General features: G+C 41.6%; 1 protein-coding gene across 1 annotated transcript; it reads left to right on the forward strand.

Annotated features, from left to right (window-relative positions):
* Positions 1–1,001: 1,001 nt before the first annotated feature.
* Positions 1,002–17,452, forward strand: vps37c (VPS37C subunit of ESCRT-I). Its single transcript, XM_050045602.1, has 5 exons — positions 1,002–1,574; positions 2,026–2,135; positions 4,767–4,938; positions 6,548–6,630; positions 8,407–17,452. The coding sequence occupies exons 2-5, from the start codon at positions 2,043–2,045 to the stop codon at positions 9,106–9,108; spliced, it is 1,050 nt and encodes a 349-aa protein (XP_049901559.1). The 5' UTR covers positions 1,002–1,574; positions 2,026–2,042; the 3' UTR covers positions 9,109–17,452.
* The last annotated feature ends 1,733 nt before the right edge of the window (positions 17,453–19,185 follow it).

Raw genomic sequence — 19,185 nt, forward strand, 5'->3', positions numbered from 1 at the left:
TCCAATGTCCTTGTGCAGTTGTATCAGAGCAAATGGCAAATTAAATTAAATACTGGACAATGGTAGTCACAAGTGGATTCAACTAATGTTAATGTATTTATTACATTATATTTATTAGTCCACATGAAGTCTGAGTAAGGTTTCAAGTCATTTATTGCTGCGCTGCATGTGTAATGTATATTGAACATAGTGGCTTTTGTTTATTGCATATTTGTAAAAGTATACTATACAGCTGTACTTGCTTATAAATAATTGATTGATTGTTTTCCCCAACACCCAATCCACCTCTGACAGATTAGGTCCCCCCCAATCTTCACTCCACGGTAAGGGCCTTTGTGTAAAGACAGAGTTTTGGTTGAGGTTGAGTTTGAGTGAGAAAACAGTTCTTGGATTGTAAAAGATGTGGTCATGAAACAATGAAAAGTGATTCACTGTTGAGTCCACATTGAATGCTGTTGTGCACACTGTGTGAAGAAATGTGAACTCACTATTAAGAGCTGCACATTGCCAATTGTAAATTAATAAATAATAACAGCAAGTATAATCTTTTATGCTGAGTGGATCTCTGCGAAACTTGTATAGGTAGGTCTAATTAGAATCAATTAAGCTTCCAATGGACAACCTAAGCTACTGGATACACCTGCCTCAACAGACCAGTGTTTCTCTTTTGTGTCTACGCCTACTCTCTGTCTTTACATAAAATCCTTTCATTTCCCAAATATTGACACAGTGGTTTTCGTTTCTAAAGAAAGCAGTAATGTGTCGCTCCTCCAGCAGAACAGGGTGACAGATATTTTGCCATTGCCAGAAGCACTGGCAGCAGTAGACGGGACATTACCGTCACATAGGGGTTTCCCTTATATCAGCTGAGCACAGGACCCCACCATTACCCTGGGATTTAGGGGACAACACACGAATAACGGGCCTAGTTGAAATAATTACACAAAATATGTAGGCAAACAATAACCATTTAAAACATAATAAACCAGGAGTTCGTTACAGCTCACCGCTGCTGTTTTGGAATTTTTAATTTTATCTGAACACCCCCGCAAACAGCGGTTAGTGGAAGATTCCGAAAATGGCGGCGGTTTCTGTCAGTGTGGAGTGAAACTTTCCTATTATTAGCAAAGATTTAGTCATTTTCCGACACATTTGGTCGACTGCAGTTGTCTGTTTAGTGAAGTAAGCATCACCGGAACACAGAGACGTTTGACAGCGATCGCCAGGACCGAGCGGCGTCACTGTGGGCTCCGTTTTTGATCGCCAAATCGCTGGGCTTCCCTCGAAGTTGATGGTGGCTAAGTGCCTGACATTGCGATCATACCGACTGTTGTTGTCATCAGATTGCTTAACGCGGGGCCGTCAGGTGAGATTGGCCGTTGGTTGAGCAGCTAGTTAGCTAGCCGGTCAAAGTGCGTCGAAAACGACTCGGCGGCTTCTCGTTCAGCTGGATTCTGTCAGGGCTGGTCGGAGATCCTGAGGACGTGTCACGTCACCTGTCAGTTGAAATAAATAGGTGGTGTTGGATGTCACCACCACTCAGTGTCAGGCTGAATTTGGTTTGCTAGCGTCGTGTGAGTACCATTTTATTTTCATCTGTTTTGTTGCTCCACTGTCACCAGTGTTCGTCTGAACAGCTTGTTCTGTTTTGTGGCCTGCAGTAACGTTACTTACCTCGATAGTGTGACTGTAGTATGAGTTTAAAATGCTAGCTGACACGCTAAGTCAACTGTGTTTAAAATACTGCATTCAAAATGTCACTATCACTACTGTTGGCAAAAAATGGCCACGATTTTCATCATCATATACCACCGGTTGCTATTTTATTAAGGGAGTGGCTGTAGGTGACATGGTTTGTTTTGTCCTGATTTGTTAACAATGGCCTGTTAAGTCGATGGATACTGATTAAATCTATCTACTCAAGATTAGTACCAGTAAAATACAAAGGTTAGGCCTCTGACTGTCCACTTTCTGTTTCCAAACATTGTTTTAACTCTTATTTCCTGGTTCCTGTATGACGGACAGCCATCCTGGCAAATCAGATGGAGAAGCTCCAGGACCTCAGCCAATCAGAGCTGCAGGAGCTCCTGGACAACCCAGAGAGGGTGGAGTCTATGGCTCTGGAGTCTGACGAGGTAAAAAATTATGCTTATTTTTCCATTTGGCTGCCGTTTATGAAAGACAGCATGTTCTAGCTTTCACAGAGGCCGAGCTGAAAGGGTGTGTGTGTGAAATTAGAGATTTGATGAGGTAGTTATAACACCTTTCAGGGTGTTTGGTCAGTTGGCATTCTCAGTGTGGGTGAAATCAAACTCTCATGCTTATGAAATACATGGCTTGTTTCTAGTATAAAACCCCAAACGGAGGGGACAGTCTGGGTGGGGCAGGGGAAGTGAGTAAATAATTCTTTCCCTCTCCAGTAACCGCAGAGGAGACCTGAAGCGAACTCTTATTATACCAGGTAGCTCCCATTAAAGGTGGAGTCTGTGATTTTAAACCAGTACACCTTTTGTGAAAGTCATGAATATATTTTCCTCACAGTCTCTTGGCTGTCCTATTTGTGTTGGCTGAATAAAAAGAATCTGGTGTTTATACACAGTCATGGCTCTGTAAATGTGAAACAAACAAAGTGGCTCGGACCGAGACGCACAACGCTCTTGTAACCATAGCAACAGGGAGTGTTCATGCTCATACACAGGTCAGGGGATAGGCCAAGGATAAAGGGAAAGGCAGTTGGAGCAAGAGGAATGGTAAATATGGCACATGGGGTGCTGAACAGCCAAAGAGGAGAACGTCAGAGGAGCAAAAAAATATAAAAGGTTCAAGGCTGCCTCACTATGACGTCTGCCTCCCCCGCTTCCTCTGCTGTGTACTCTCCCTCTTCCACATCCTCGCCCTCAAGGGACGAAGCGTCACCATGATGGTAATGAAGCCTAACAGTGTTTCCCATACAGTCAGTTATTGGTGGCTTTGTTGTAAGGAGAGCGGATGGCAGCTTTGGGTAAGGAGAGGGTCTCAGCGGGCTGGTGGCCAGAGGCAGCGCAGGGTCTAACCAGTAAACTTAAAGTTGCTGATCTGGGATCAAACCTCTGGTGCTGAGTTTTGCTTTGGCCAAACTGGAGTTACCACAGCGGCTAACTGGGTGGGAGTAGCTCAGTCTTTAGGGACTGGGGTTGGGAACCAGAGGGTCACTGGTACAAGTCTGGACCAAATATGGAGTGTGGACTTGTAGCTGGAGACGTGCCAGTTTGCCTCCTGGGAACTAGGCTCGAGGTGCCTGTTCATGGGCAGTCCCCTCACTCTGACATCTCTCCAATTAATGCATGTCCTGTTTGTGCATGTGTGTGTATTTCTGGCCTGTGTGTATATGACAATAGAGTGGAAAAAATAGAATTTTATAGTTAAGTATAAAAATATTTTAAGGCAGACCTGATACTCTTTGCATTGGAATGACATGTTTTCTACTGTGTAGCATTAATTATTGAGGCTAACGTACTCTCGGGCAGCAGACGCGGTGACAATGCATGTCCATGAATTTGGGGCTTGGATCTTCTGAAGGGGCATGTGGGTGTGTTTGGTTTTAAGTCTCATTATCAACAGTTTGTCCAGAATTGTAGACTCCACCTTTAATGTGAGTGTGTGTTGCCCTTTTTCAGTGTATTCCTTCCCATAATATTTACTTTGATGACAAAGGCCTGACTCTGGAGCCTTTCTGGTTTAGTGGTTTTCCTATTGGCAATATGATGCTTGAGTATTGACACTATTAGATGCTACTCGTGGTCTGAAATTAACTTTTTCTCTGGCTGCCACCCTGGCAGGCAATCTTTTCTTTTTGTCTGCCACTCAGAAATTTTATTTGCAGCTTCTGAAATCTATGCCCTTAATGAAGGAGTAACATTTATATCATTTAGACATTAAATTAAAATAATGTTGCCAATAACATTGCATGCATGGTAAATTTAAGTGTTGGAATTATACTGCGGCTTTTATTGGAGACCTATTTGGGTGGCTTGGCATATGTGTTGTGCATGTGTGTATCTTCCCTAATTCATGGCAATATATGCATATGTACATATATAACAGAAATTCTCCCTTACAGTTTCAGAATTTTTTCTTAAAGGAGAACACTGGAGAGCTGATTTACAGAGCAGATACGATTTATGTTGTTGCAGAAATTAATTTCAGTTTGACTGAGAGAAGTGAGAACACTCCTCAGTGAACATTATAGCTACACAGGCCTATGTAATCCATGTCTGAAAGGGGCTGTAGACATGCCTACTACCTGTGTTTGGGGTGCTCCTGTACTTAGAAATGAGGTTGAATGCAGAGTGTTTACATGATTACATCTTTTCTAACATTTATTTCAAATGTGAAATCACTCTGCACTGGTCCTTAAGAAGTGCTTCAGTGTGCTGTCTACCCACTAAGGCTAGGTATCGTTTAAATTTTTTTGATACTCCTGTCATTATAGTACTCAAGGTTTGGTAGCGATATTAAAAAGATACTTTCTGACAAAGCTACATTTTGTATTTGGCTAGAATTACCAACCTTACTTAAAGAAATGTAGTTTTCTCCTACGCTACAACTAAACTAGAATAAAAAGGCCAAACTTCTTCCAAGAATTCTTATTAAATGAAATCATCTAAAACTGGCGAAACTCTGATTTAAATCACGGTGAAAAATATTCCCTCCGCATTACCTGGTATCCACACATTGCCTAAAGTGTGAAGCTGCTACAGTCTAATGCCTGACTTCCTCCCCTTCAGATCCAGAACATCCAGCTGGAGAGAGAGATGGCGCTGGCATCAAATCGCAGCCTGGCTGAGCAAAACCTGGACATGAAGCCTCGTCTGGAGTCAGAGAAGGAGGTGCTGGTGGAGAGATATTCCCAGCTGGAGGCCATCAGAGAAAAGTACAGACAACACTGCTCCCTGAGAGGTAGGAGGGAGAGACAGAGGAACAAAGGGTCGATGAATAAATGGAGTGAGGGATGGAAAGTTTTGAGACTGTCAACCAGTGACTTGTGAGTTGTGATTGTGTCAAACTGTCAGGCACCTCAGAGCAGACCTTGGAAATGTCACGACAAATAAAAGACTGGAAAGATTTCCTCATATTGATTGATCCCTGATAGGACAATTGATATTATTACTTAGTGAAATACATAAAACCACTTGACATGTGACTGTCCTGCTGCTGTTACAGACAGTCTGAACTAACAGTGTTTTTAAAAAATACTGTTTTTAGTAGGGCTGTAGCGGTTTGTGTATTCGTATCAAAGTGCGAACCAAAGTTCACCAGCAGGTGTGCTGTTGGACACTTTTAACTGGAGGCCATTAGCAACATATGCTGAGGTTAGCACAAAAAGATTGGTGTGCTAGTCAGTCACACTATGGCGAGCACAAATAAAACGCTGAAGCTGGAAGACCCGCCCGCAGGTTCCTGGTCAGCTACAACAGCAATGGAGAGGTATTTGTGCGAAGGACATTGTGTTGGCGTTGTAACATGCTTGTAGGGTCTGTGAATGGAGACTAGGGATGTACCATATCATCTTGTTCACGATAATATCGGTATAATTTTTAATATGATATGAAAAATTCATATCACGATACTCACGATGTTTTGACTACTACTTACCCATGACAACAAAAAGCATGGCTGTAAGGGAAATTATTATCAACTCCGCACTGGTTCCAAAAAGAGGAGCAGCTTCAGTAGTGTGGAATAAACTGTGGCGTCCTGAATGTTTTATGAACAGCCCTGGACTTCTCAGACTCTTTAAGTGACTTACCGCTCAGAGGGAACTCAGTCAGTGGCTCCTCTGGCAGCAGCACAGCATCTCTCCCTCTCCCCTCTCGCCATGCACACATGGGAGTCTGAGTCGTCAAGCCATTTTGTCATAAACCTCTAGAAATTTACACCTACATGACGCTCGTGGCTCCACAGAAAACCCCTACATCCAATATGCTAACACACATTCAACACCGTCATCCAGATATGCACATCATCAGGAAGAGGAAAAAAATAATCTGAGCCTAACTCTTTATCCACACTGCTTCTTACGCAGCCTTTAGATGGAGAATCTCAGTTGTTAGTTAAGTGCCTTTGTTTGTTTACCCACCGTGTGGCTATTAGGTTGACCAAATTTACCCGCCACAGCCAGAATTTACCTGCATTTGACCAATGCCAGGTGCTAATTTCCAACCCTGCTAAATCAAAGCATACGGTCAAAGTGCTTGAGCCCTGCTACAATGTGCCTTCATGTGTGCATTTTAGTCAGTCCATTGTGCCTGCTTCAGGAGTTAAAAGGTCAGAGTCTTATAATGGAGCATTAAACTGACAATTGTGTTTTATTATTATATTTTATTGTTGACTATGTGCAAGTATCTGAGTGCCATGTTCTCGTCAGCATTATGACCATTGAGACACCGTTGAATGTTCTCATTTTTTAATACATTTAAAAAAAAAAAAAAGTTACTTTCTGCATTTATATATAAATGTCTATCCTCTATGTCTCTCTTTCGCCCACTCTTGCTCTCGTCAACCCCAGATGGGATGGTGGGTGAGGTGTCTCCAGAGGCATTGTTCTCCAGACTACAGACAGAGGGCAGCAAAACGGAGGCAGAGTCAGAGGTCAGAACTTTAACCCTAAACATAAACAGTACACACACACACACACTATGTAAAATGTTTTCTTGTGCTTATGCAAATGCATATGGTTTTGTATTTGGCGTAAAGGTGCTTAAACAGTTTTGTTGCAGTCGACACTGTATAAATAAAAAGAGGCCCGAAGTTATGAAGGCAAGTTATTTATGTTTTGTCACAATGATCGCGAGGGAAACAGAAATGCAGCGTTCACCTTATAAGAATGTGCCTGGTTCAACATTTTTGCCAGCGCTCCCTGTGTTGACACCCCCACTGTGCTGATGAACTGACTCCATTCAAATGAATGAAAGGGCTGCGTTTTTTCACGCAGGGCTGAAGTTAGTCTTAAAGTGGTTTTACAAGTTGTGTAATTTTAAGAGTTTTATATCGCAGATTTTACAACTCTGTAATTAGCTCAAAGGTTTTGCAGTCTTGGGCTTGGAGGATATGCTTTGGGCCTAAGAAGTGCTTGGGGTGTTGTGTGATGGTCTCAGGCCTGACGACTGGCTGCAGGTGCTGGGCTGGTCCCTTCACAGGTTTGTAGACCTGCAGCAGGGTTTTAAATTCCTTTACAACCAGTCTGATTCTGCTTTCATGCATGCAGATGCAAAGCAGTAGGCAGTCTCTGTGAAGCTCAGTGCAGCTGTAGTTATTTAGGTATGTTGCTCTGAGCACATAATTTAACTCTGATCTGACTGGACAGTTGTTTTCTGACATAGATGCTTTACAGCGCACAAGGAAGTAGTTGATTTCCTGACTCACGGTTCGTACAGAATAGCTTTATTGCCACCATTTTTAACACAGTATACATTGCTTAAACAGTTTGAGTACAACAACACCCAGTGTCCCAGTCATGGATGTATTAACGAGAACCCCATTTTTACACATCGACCATGAACTAACATGGAGTGTTCAGGTAGATAAGGTCTGCACTAGGGTCCAACAGCGCTTATACTTCCTTCGCAGGCTGAGGTCCTTTGGAGTCAACCAGAAAGTGTTGCTCCTCTTCTACCATGCCATAGCTGAGAGCATCTCAGCCATCTCAGCCTGGTTTGGCAATCTCAGTGTACAACTGAAGACCCAGATTACCAGGCTTATGCAGAGAGCCATGAAAATCATGGGAGTCAGGCAGCATGCCACACTCCAGCCTGTCTTTGAGCAAACCATTATCAGACAGGCCCAGACGATTATCTCAGACCCCACCCATGTCCTCCATCATGAGTACCAACTTATCCCCACAGCACAGCACTTATTTAAAAATATATAGTACCTTATTTTTAAAGCTGGTTACTCCCATTATTTCCTTCTTCCAACACAGTGGTGAAAAACACCAGGAGCAAACGCTAGGAGTTGAGTTTCCATTAGCACAGACAATAATGAGGGCAAAACAGCATCACTGATCTGTTTTAACTGAATATTCTCTGTTCTAGCCCCCCAACTAGAACACTGAATCCTTCAGTACGCTAGCTTGTTGTTCACTACTGAGGTAGTTTGTAATTAGTAGCCTACTGAGAAAGTTATCTTTACGTCACCTGTTCAACTGACTGAACAGTTTAGATAACAGACACTCAACTGTCCTGTTGTTATCACAGACATGTGAACAAAGGTGCTCCGCTGCAAAAAGAATATAGGCAACACTGGAATGGATATTTGGCGGTCTTTTGTCCTTGTTGGCCTGGTGGCACACTAGGCCTGTACAAGTACAGAGGAAACACTGCAGCAGTAAGCATCACTGTCACCGGTTGTGTGTGTGTCTGTTTGCAGGCTCTAGCTGATGAGTTTCTGGAGGGCTCTCTGCCATTGGACTCCTTCCTCGACCGCTTCCTCTCCCTGCGCTCCCTCGCTCACAAAAGACGGGTGCGGATAGAGAAACTCCAGGAGGTCCTACGACAGAGGAGCGAGGGCAATCCTAACGCCATGACATCATCAACAGGCGTCAGCCAAGACCCCGCTGCCACAGCCTCACCATGGAATCAACACACGACAACAACAACAACGACAAATCAGCAGCAGCCAAACTCCAAACCTCAGTCCTCCAGCTACCAAAACACCTCCTCATCTGCAGGGGGCTCCTCCGGCCTTCCCTATAGCCCGTACCCTGTCTCCCCGCCCAACCCTCCCCCTGCAGCGGCAGCAGCCTCCGGCCCGACCATCCCTCCGTACCCAGGTTCCGGCTCACCTTTCACCCCAGCAGGGAGCTTCTCCGGGCCCAGGCCCGCCTTTGGGCCTCCGGCTGCAGCTGCCTGCCCTTACCCAGCCCAGCCCTCCTTCCCCACCCCACACCCCGGCTCAGCATTCGGCCAGTACACCCCGAGTCACCCCCCGAGCGGCCCCGCTCCCTACCCGGCCTCCTACAGCTACGGCGGCTACAGCTACCCAGCCGGGCCCTCATATTCAAATTCTCAGTCGCCAACGGGGAGACCCATCTACAGACCAGGATATGGAGTCCCACAGCCGTACTCATGAAAGCACTACTGCTCCTCTGTCTCAATTCTTCCCTTCTTTGCTATCTCACCCCTTTTTCCTCCCTCCTCCCCTTAACTCCAGTTTCCTCCACCCTAATTCCCTCTCCTCCTCTTTTTACCTTTTCTACCCTCCCTCTTCTTTTTCCCCCGTGCTGAGAGAGGTCTCTCGCTTTACTTATCTTTGTTGCACTATTTCTCTCTTTCTCTAAATATCAGTCTGTTGATCTCTCCGTCTTTCTCTTGTTCCTTTTCCTTCTCTCTGTCACCCTACGACCCACCAACTCCCCCACACTAGTCTCAGGTTGTTGCGTTGTGTTTAAGTGTTAAAACACTTGTATCTGGCCCTTCATACACTCACTCTCCTCCCTCTCTCCATCGCTCCCTCCCTCCTCTTCCATTTCTTGTGTGTATGTGTGTGTGTGTGTGTGTGTGTGTGTGTGTGTGTTTGTTGCTATTTGGCAATCAGAAAGTCCTTATAAACACACAAGTGCACTCCCCCTTATGACAAATACATGGATAAAAAAACAGTCTTTGTAACACCTCGTCAGTGTCCAGTAGCTGTCTGATCAGAATCTGTCTGGATCACATTGTTGTTCATGAGCACAGTCTGCATTGAGAAAATGACTCGTAATGGAAGCTTCATGTCCTAGGCTAGCTTTGTGACCCTGGGGCTAATAAAATGCAATTAAATTGGCAAAGTGGATGGCTGTCACAAAGTATGGCTCTTACGTTATGTCCATTTAAGATGGAGGGTTTTGAGAGAACCATATCCTCAGCTGTAGCTGCTTGGTCTATCAGCTCTTCCACACACTTACATTATAAACACAAATATGGCAGGTGATTTTCATTATGCACAATTGCCTGTGGACAGTGGGCAGAGGAACCATCAGTGTCACCGGTCAACCTTTATTTTCATCAACCAAAGATCCTCGTAACAATGACAGTGTTTTAGGTTTTCCTTTTAATTTAACGTTATGGTTGAAATAGCCAGAGGTAGTTGGTGAGCTTCTGCAGCTGGCTAGCTAACAGCTAAAACACTAGTCACTTAGTAAAAATAGTAGTGAACCAAGCTTTTTCTGTGTGTTTGTTCTCAGATTTGTTCATCATTTAATAAAACATAAGAGTTACTTAAGATGGGGAAAAAAACTCTCCAGGCTAAGCAAGCTCTTTAGCTTCTGTCTGAAGTCAGTTTCAATTTTGTGCAGGAGACAGAACAAATGTAAACAGATCCTGTCTCTCAATAAGCCACATATCAGCCTAGTGCCAGGACTACACAGATTATTTGAGAGCTTTCCAAGAAGCCCCTGCAACACTTTAAGTGGCGACCCAAGGTCTATTTTAAACCACACTTTCTAAGCCTTCATTTGTTTACTACATTCAAGTCACAGAAATAAGCCACTGTTTTCCTGAATAATAAGTTTAAAACTGCTGCACTAATTGACTTTGAGCTTGTTAATAATTCTCTGTAGGTTTGTGTCTCTGAGAGATAGGAATAATGGCTTGGATGAATTAGCTAACGTTATCCACAGGCCATATTTTGCTACGTTAGCTAGCTAACAATTCATCGGTTAACAAGCAAGCTAGCGTTAACTAATATTAGCAAGCTAAAATCACAATATATCTCACGTCAGTGGATTTTTTTAAAGCAGCAGGGGCACTATCAGATCACTAATGAGATCCCTCTGCCTTACTCTCCGCTTCTAGGGTGCTACTTCACCAGGAGGAGAGCGGATGGCAGCTCTGTAGATGGACCTAAGCTGCTGTACCAACTCAAATTCAGCCAGCAAACACCCCAGTGCCAGGAACCACAGCGGGTTGCTGGCCAGCGGCATTGGTGATTTCACCTGTGTATTGGCAGCAACAGAAAGTTTGGTGATTGGGTGGGGAGTCAGCGCAGGATCAGACCCTCAATGCTGGCTGGATTCAAGTTGCAACCACGCTAAGGGCTGTGTCTGGAGCTGCCATCTTCTTTCCTCTTGACAAAGTTGTGTGTTACAGCTGCAAAATGTATGTAACAGAAACACAGCATGTGTGAACTCTGTTGTGGTGGCTGCCAGTCATTTGATGACGTTAGCATACTTTCTTAGCTAACGTCAGCCAGTGTTGCACACTGTTAGTGCTGTAGCGGAGCTGAAGAAAGGCAAGGTACTCAGGAACGTGTCACAGATAGATAGAAGTTAGTAGATAGAAGTTAGTCCACAGGCTGTTATAGGCAACTGAGAAGTCAGAGAAGGTCAGTTTCCTTACAGCCTGTTGACACATTGGCAATAAAAAATGATGAATACATGTAAAAAGTAAGGTACAGTACCTTTAAATGGCTAATGTGAGAAACAGATTACCACTTGTCCAACAAATATTATTAAACTCCATCTCAGAACCGAAGTTTTTCTGAGTCTTGAAGCCCTTTTCACCTTTCAAATATTTAACTTGTTCAGGGGTCCTGGGGGGATTAGACTGTTCCCAGCAAATACATAGAGCCAGATAGGTTTGCCTGTTTGTTAACATGTGCAAATCCCCATTGATAACATTTGGTGCTTTTGTGCTTAGAGCAAGTAAACTGAAAAAGTCTTAAGTGGGTTAGAAGTGTAAGCAATGAAATATAGATAGTCTGATGGAGATTTAGGGGGAGTTAGGAGCACTGTAGTCCCGTAGTTACACCCTGACTTGAGACAGTGATACCTGCTGCAGTCTGTCGTTCACAGACCAGTTTGACTTCTTTGTCCCCTCTTTGTCTGTATTCTCCGCACCAACACTCCTCTGTCGTCCCTTCCTTCTCTGTCCTGATCTCCTCTCCATCTCTCTTCCTCTTCACATCTGCTTGTTGAATATGAACTGATGCTTGACAATGATTACCAGGAGAAAATAGTTTTATTTCTATAAGTTCACACTATCACTGAGAATACATGTGGTCTGTATAGTTCAATTGAGTGAACATGTAAAGGTTGGTGATCAGTTCTGTGTCAATTGAATCAATTCAAATATAATCATTGAAATTGCAGTGTAGGTAACTGAAAGCTCATTTATGGATCTTTAAGAAGTCCATATCACCTCTCTAAATTTGGAATAACCATCAGACTATACTGTCATGAAAATGTTACCTTTTAATGTAATATTTCATCTGTCGACTAATCTGTTTTGTCTTCTGCATCTTCTCTCAGCCTCTTCAGAGCACTTTATTAGTATAAGTATCACGATTTTAAAAGCAGCTATACAGTTAAATATTCTCTTCTCGATATTATTGTAGCACCCTCATAGAGCCCTCAAGTCCTAAAATTCTAACCCAACTCAAAACGTCATCTGTGAAGTTGGATAACTGGTTGCTGAAACAATGTCAGGAAGCATGTCTGTAAACTAACATGCTAATATTGTCGCATACACGTGTTGGAAATTCAACCAAGCTGTATCTTGAAGTGATTGAATTGACTTCAAATTGGTCCCAGCCTTTAAAATAATGTACTGCTGTTAACACTCCCCAAAAACAAAGCAAGGGAATCATTGAAGGTAGCTCAATGTGAGTACTGAGGTTGTAGTGGTCATTGAATTACAGTTTGAAAAGTGTAAATGCAGCGAGATGAAGAAAGGTAGAAGCTAGACGTGCTGTAGCAGTTAGTGGTTGTGTGATCGAAGGGAGAGCAGCGTGTCGTATACACAAATACACAGCATTGTCACACAATTTTTATTTTACAACACTGCATGTCTGAAGTTGTTGCCCAGAGAATCCAGAAGAGAATCATTTGCTTATTTTATGTCAGAAGGGACTTTTACATTTTGGATTATTTAATAGAGTTGTAATCTGTGCTGAGTCTTACTTAGAATCTTTCAAAATCCAAGATAATAACGGACATTTATGGCACAGATGTGTCCACTTTTTTTCTCCTCTGTTTAAAATCTGACTGGTTGTGTGAGCGCTCACTTTGTTTGTGTGATTTGACTCAGTTATAAAGTTTATCTACCAAGTCCACTGATCTCCTGTCAGTTATCATATCCGATAGAAATGATGGGAAACAAGATGAACACAAGACTGGCTGGTTTTAAAAAAAAAAAAAAAAAAAAAAAAAAAAATCATTTAAAACAATAGGCTACTTCACCCACAAAATGACCATTTATGTATCAGTTACTCACCATGGTATGTTAAATTTCTGAAGGAAACTTTGTTTTTCCTCACACACCTGCATGATGAATGGAGAATCCAAAAAATGTGGAACATTTGTCATGATTTGAAATTACTGGGGACCACTTTAACAACAGCAAAACTATATGAAAACATAATTTTACAAACTCTTACACAGTTTGTGTAATATAACAGAATGTCTCATTTATCCAGTCGTATGCTCACTGCTTCCCAAACACATGCATTTTCGCCAAAATTTTACAATTTAAAACACTTCCGCCATACAAGTAGTGCGCCATGAGCATGGCCAGGCATGTGAGTGTGTATGAGCTCTGTTTGAGCAGAGTTCAGACGCAAACATGAATGTGCATGAAAGTTTTAGAGAAAATACATGCGTTTGGGAAGTACTGAGCACACAACTGAATAAATAAGACTTAAATACTGCACGAGTTCTGTGAGAGATTGTCAGAGGATGTTTTGGTATAGTTTTGCTTTTGTTAAATGTTGACCCCAGTCACTTAGATTTCTGAAAAATCTTAGCCTTTTTTTGGATTCTGCGTTCCTTGTGGAGGCATACAAGAAAAACAAAGTTGTTTTCACAAAGTCAAGGCAACCTGGTGAATAATTGATAAACAACTGGTCATTCCTTGAAGTGGCTAGTAACATCTCTGGTATCAAATGCTCACAGATATTCAATTCAAAATTATCTGTTCACACTGTGTTCTTCATGTTCAGAGCTAAATGTGGACATTGAGTATGTGCTGTGTAATATAGAATAACAAAATGCATCTCTAGCATTTCACAACTACAGCTCCGTGATGTTTTGACAATATAAGCATGTCAGAAGAGTCCATTTGGAGCTGCAGTTGTATTTGTAGAGGACAGTGGGCGTTCTGCACTTCCCAAAGATCGCACAACATTTAAAGAAGTCTGTGTGGCACTGTATCATATATCTTTTCTTGGAAATGACAACATGGACAAACCTCATCCAACCATGTGCCCAGCCACTTGTTAACTTCCTCAACACACTGAAACATGGGTGATGTTAGCGGCCGACTCAGAAATCTCATGGCCGTAATTCCAGAGCCTCCAGAATACTTAAAATGACAATGTTTCCTTGTTGTCACATGGTTTGATGAGGATGGCCTTTTCTGCACTATTAGCATTGTTTCTTTGCTGACAGAGAATTTTCTACAGCAAAGAGCCACCGATGTTATACGATCGCAACAGCAAAATTGCTTTTGATTGATGTGTTGGATCACTCTTCTGTTAGATCGATCAGCAAAGGTTCAGAATAGACACGTATTTAGCAGAAAGTGCCATGGATTGCTCACATACTGGTTGCAATGAGAGAAACAGTCCAGATGCTCTTCATGGCAGCCCTGTACTGGTTTGATATTGTGTTGTAGCATAAAGGCTCTCTGCTACATGAAATCAACAAAGGGTTAGAAAAGATCTGCTGGCTAAGAATGACTGCAGTTTGGTGTGTATATTAATACCTACAGACAAACAGCAGTTATTTTGGATATACGTCAGAGGTATCATCCTTTATAAAGCATTATAAGCTGTAACTAAAGGCTTTAATAATGGTTGATAAAATATGTGTGAATGGTTCATAGGTTAGTTTATCTTTTAGCATAGATAGCATTATAAAATATGTCAAATTATTGTAACTAGGTGGCTGCAGCTCTTCATAAATCTGTCATTAATTTTTACTACTTTCAAACTAATGATTTACTAAATTAGGTGGCACCTTTAGAAATTAAGAAATGTATTAGCTCATAAAGACCTTAATGATGTGTGAATTGATTGATAGGAAACAAGGAGTTCATGTAGCATTACACGCTACATGCTAACAATAAATGCCAGTTTGGGAACCAAACAATGAAACTTAACTGCCAATACTTTGTAAATGTAGTTAGAACTTTGTACAAACATAAGGAAATGTGTGAGCATCAGAGTTGTAGGCCTACTCATGCAGAATGAGTAGGAAATGTCGGATCATGCTAGCATAGCTAATGTCATTAGGCCATTTAGTGTAGTGCATAACATTTTGCCTATTTGGGGTATGTTACCTTATATTTGCGAAGTATCATTTAAAATCTTCCCAGTTTGTTATTAGACAAGATTTTGATCAGGTGTCAGGTCACATGTGTCATCCATATCCAGCTATATGTGAGCAAGCTAACGTCAGTTTTGTTCGTTAGCTAAACTACTGTTAGTGTGTGCATATCAAGTAATAACTAACCTCTAGAAAGATATATGCAGAATCTGTAGGCAACAGGACAAGAGTTTTGTATCGGAAGCATTCTGGTTACTGTGTGTAGTCCAAGTAGTGTCGACCAATAATGTTTGGGGCAGGTTAACAGTCTGTGTGGAGAGGCAGAAACCATTGGCCCAAATGCAATGTTGGAAACCGTCACCTATTGTCTGATGACAGTTTATCTGTTTATAGCAGGCCCTCAGGAAGTGTGCCAGGCTTTGAAGCCAATTTTTGTAATGGCCAAACTGTGGGATTACGTATGTCACATGATGCCATTTGACTTTTTCCCATTGACATGGCAAAAGAGACGTCTGTAAATCAGTGGATACATTTTTTTGAGCACCACAAACCCCGTGAAATGACTCTATTCAATATCAGATTTTGATAAATTTGGTCCAGTAACATGTGGAAGAGCCGTACGATTGAACCATTTCATCTCCATTCAAGTTAGCCGAGCACTAAACCAGAATTACCTTGCCGGCCTGACCTATAGAAGTCTCAAGTGTGCCTACTCTATGGGCCACAGTGAGGAAGCAATGCCAATCATGCCGATTATTTTATATAAGGCAGTTTAACTTTTTTGGCTTCGTACGCTACTGAGCAACTTTCATATGCTGCATCCAGTTCTCTTAATTAATCATTGGTTTTTAGAGATTAGCTAAAATGACTGGCACACAGAAGAGGAAGTCTTGGCTGCCCTTGGCCCAGATATCCACTGGCCAGTCCCGAAATATTGGCCGTTGCCCCCAGAGAGTTATCGCTATCAGACCGATAGTCGATTGGTGCTGAGATTAATTAATAAGTAATCTTTATGTAAGAACTAGTTTGTGTGGCAAACCTGTTTTAATTAAGTGGTGCATAAATCTTAAACAGCTGGCATTATCCCCCAGAGGGACACGTCTTTTGTCTTCTTAGCTCAGGAATTTAATAATCCTCCTTTGATCTCTGACACTCTGGACCAAAAACCATTGATTAACTTATTAACATTTACAGCTGCAGACCTGATGGCTTTGTAGACAGTAAAAAAAAAACACATAAACATTTATTAAGAATTCCAAACAGGTCAATGGAATTATTCTCAACCTGCCAATCCAAAATGTGTCTTATTATTTTACAACTGCTAAACTTCAGTAAATGATTAGTTAACCATTAATAAATAAGCCATTAGTTACACTGTATAATCCCTTTGTAAAGGGGGTCTTAACAGACTTTGTTCCCCTACAATACACAACCAAACACGATATCTCTCAGCAGGTCAGAAAGCTAATCAGACTGACAGTATCATGCATGTGATAGTGCATGCTCCACCTGAACTGCTGCTGCCACACGATGGCACAAGCTAACAGACTGACACAGTCTGGGTTTGACACATCTTGTGTGACCTGTTGTCAGTCAGTCTTGTTGTATATTTGTATGAGTGTGTCATGTCGACCCCCACAGTGAGGATCAGTCAGGTGTGGCTCTGCTCACAGGACATGATGTGCATGAAGAGTAAAAAGGCCGAGGGAAGAAGGCCTGTCGATGTCCTGTTGCTGCAGTACTTACAGTATGGTGCTGACATAATTCTCTCTATATCACCTGTGTTTTAGTTCGGTCTTGTACTCGCCACACGCAGACCAGTGTTTTGGTTGAGTCAACACAACAAGGCGACTCCACTTTAGATGACGATACTGAAATACTCTTGAGCATGACGAAGTTTTTCATATCCAACTTTAAGACATGAATGATTCAGGTGGGTTTGTACTGAGGAGAAAGAGTGACTGTGTTTTAGAAGAAGCACAAAGATGATGTTCTAATATAGTCTAGCATTAATATTATCCAGAGGGAAATAATGTTCAGACGGATTTATCTGTTCTTCTGATGGTGATGAATTATATCATGTTAATGATGACTGCAGATTGTTAAAAGAGCCTTTTTTGTTTTCTTTCTCTTTTTTTGGGTTGTGACTAATTAAACAGAAGTTGATCTAAATTCAAACGCTCTGAGTCTTCATTTACAAATAATAAATATACATTACATTTCTGGCTTATTTTTGTTACACATTATTTTGATAAATGATTTTAAGGGTTGCTGTGATGCTAACCTGTACCATTTAAAAGTAGGTTGCGCATTGGCCACACAGTGTGCAGCATGTACTCTGCAGTTATTCTGCAGATGTATTGTTTATTGCATCCTGACAGTTCAATAAATCCACTCTTGGTTGTGTTGCAGGCGTCTATGGCTGAGTTATGTAAGGTGCATGAGGGGGACATATAGCTACCTGCTAACCTAAGTAATTTCTGGTAATTTCAGTTTGCTGCTGTCATCTTTTTCAGGGAACAGTATTTTTTAAATACTGAAATTCTAGGCAATACATCAATTACAAGAAAAATTTGCTTTGCTACAAAAGGCAACCATGCCCGTCATCCAAAATAATCAACTCAACTTTTTTTATATAGCACCTTTCATACAAAGGTACAGCCCAAAGTGCTTCACATGGCTAAATTGGAATAACACAGACACAGTTTGAACAATAACACAAACAACTGATCATAAGGTTTTGCAAGACTAGAAAATTACAACAATAAGACAACAAAACATTAAAAAAAACCCAAACAAAACAGAACAAACTCACAAAAAAAGATGATTAAAAGTCCATAGAATTAAAAGACAGTGAATAAATAAAATAGAATAAAATTAAAATAGATTACATTATCTGATGTAATGGTAATCTTAAATAAACTTAGAAAACTGCCATTATTATTACTGCTGGTTCTAGTATAACAGTGTGCTGCAGTTTTGCATGTGGTTTGTGCAAATGGTGTTGCCGTACCCCAGCAGAATGATGCTTGACTTCTGTGGGTGTAAAAAAACCCTCAAACGCTGTGCTGTCTCTCTGTATTATTGTAATGTATTAAAAAGAGGACAACAATGTAATACGAGTGTTATGTAGGCTATTTCACTGTCGACTGTTACAGGTTTGTACAGTGTTCATAAAGTCATAGTATAGTACAAAAAATAGTCATCAAAATGTCAGTATAATGTGTCAGACTTCATGAAAAACACTTTTGGTTCTTCTGATTGGTGGACCCTTATGGACCAAAGGAATAAGAATAACTTACCACGTAATCAAGGAATGGACACATACAGGTATTCTGACTTTATGACAGCTTCAGAGAAGGGGAGTCACCACTGTTCTCTTGTCATGCTGGTAAATCTGAGTGACTTTGGGTCTTCTCTGGAGCTCATGATGTCAGTAAAATGAACTAAACCGAGCGAACATTTAAACATTTATATTTGTATGTGTAAACTAAACAGCTAATTAACATTAGCTCAAGTGGGTAGTCAACAACCGGGTTTATACATCCAAAGAACTTCTGTAAAAATGAACTGCTTAGCAACCAGACCAGGCCTCTGTTTGAGACAGGCCTTTATTTGTCAAAATATGTAGCCACACCAGGCTAGTAAAAGACACTGAGCATTTAGGCTAATTGGGATGAATGGTGCGTTCATTTTGTACTCAGAGGTCAGAAATTCCCAGTGCCCAGTCGGAAGTTTAAACTCAAACGCACCCTGAGATCGATTTCCAACTCGGAAACTCGGAGCAACCGCATCAACCCCGACTTACGAATTCAAGATGGCTGCCGGTCACATACATAGTGAGTAAACACTCTGCTAAAGTACTGTTTATAGCAGTTTTATCTTATTTGTTTTACATTAGGTCA

Source organism: Epinephelus moara, chromosome 5 (assembly GCF_006386435.1).
Source record: "Epinephelus moara isolate mb chromosome 5, YSFRI_EMoa_1.0, whole genome shotgun sequence".
In the NCBI taxonomy this organism is placed as follows: domain Eukaryota; kingdom Metazoa; phylum Chordata; class Actinopteri; order Perciformes; family Serranidae; genus Epinephelus; species Epinephelus moara.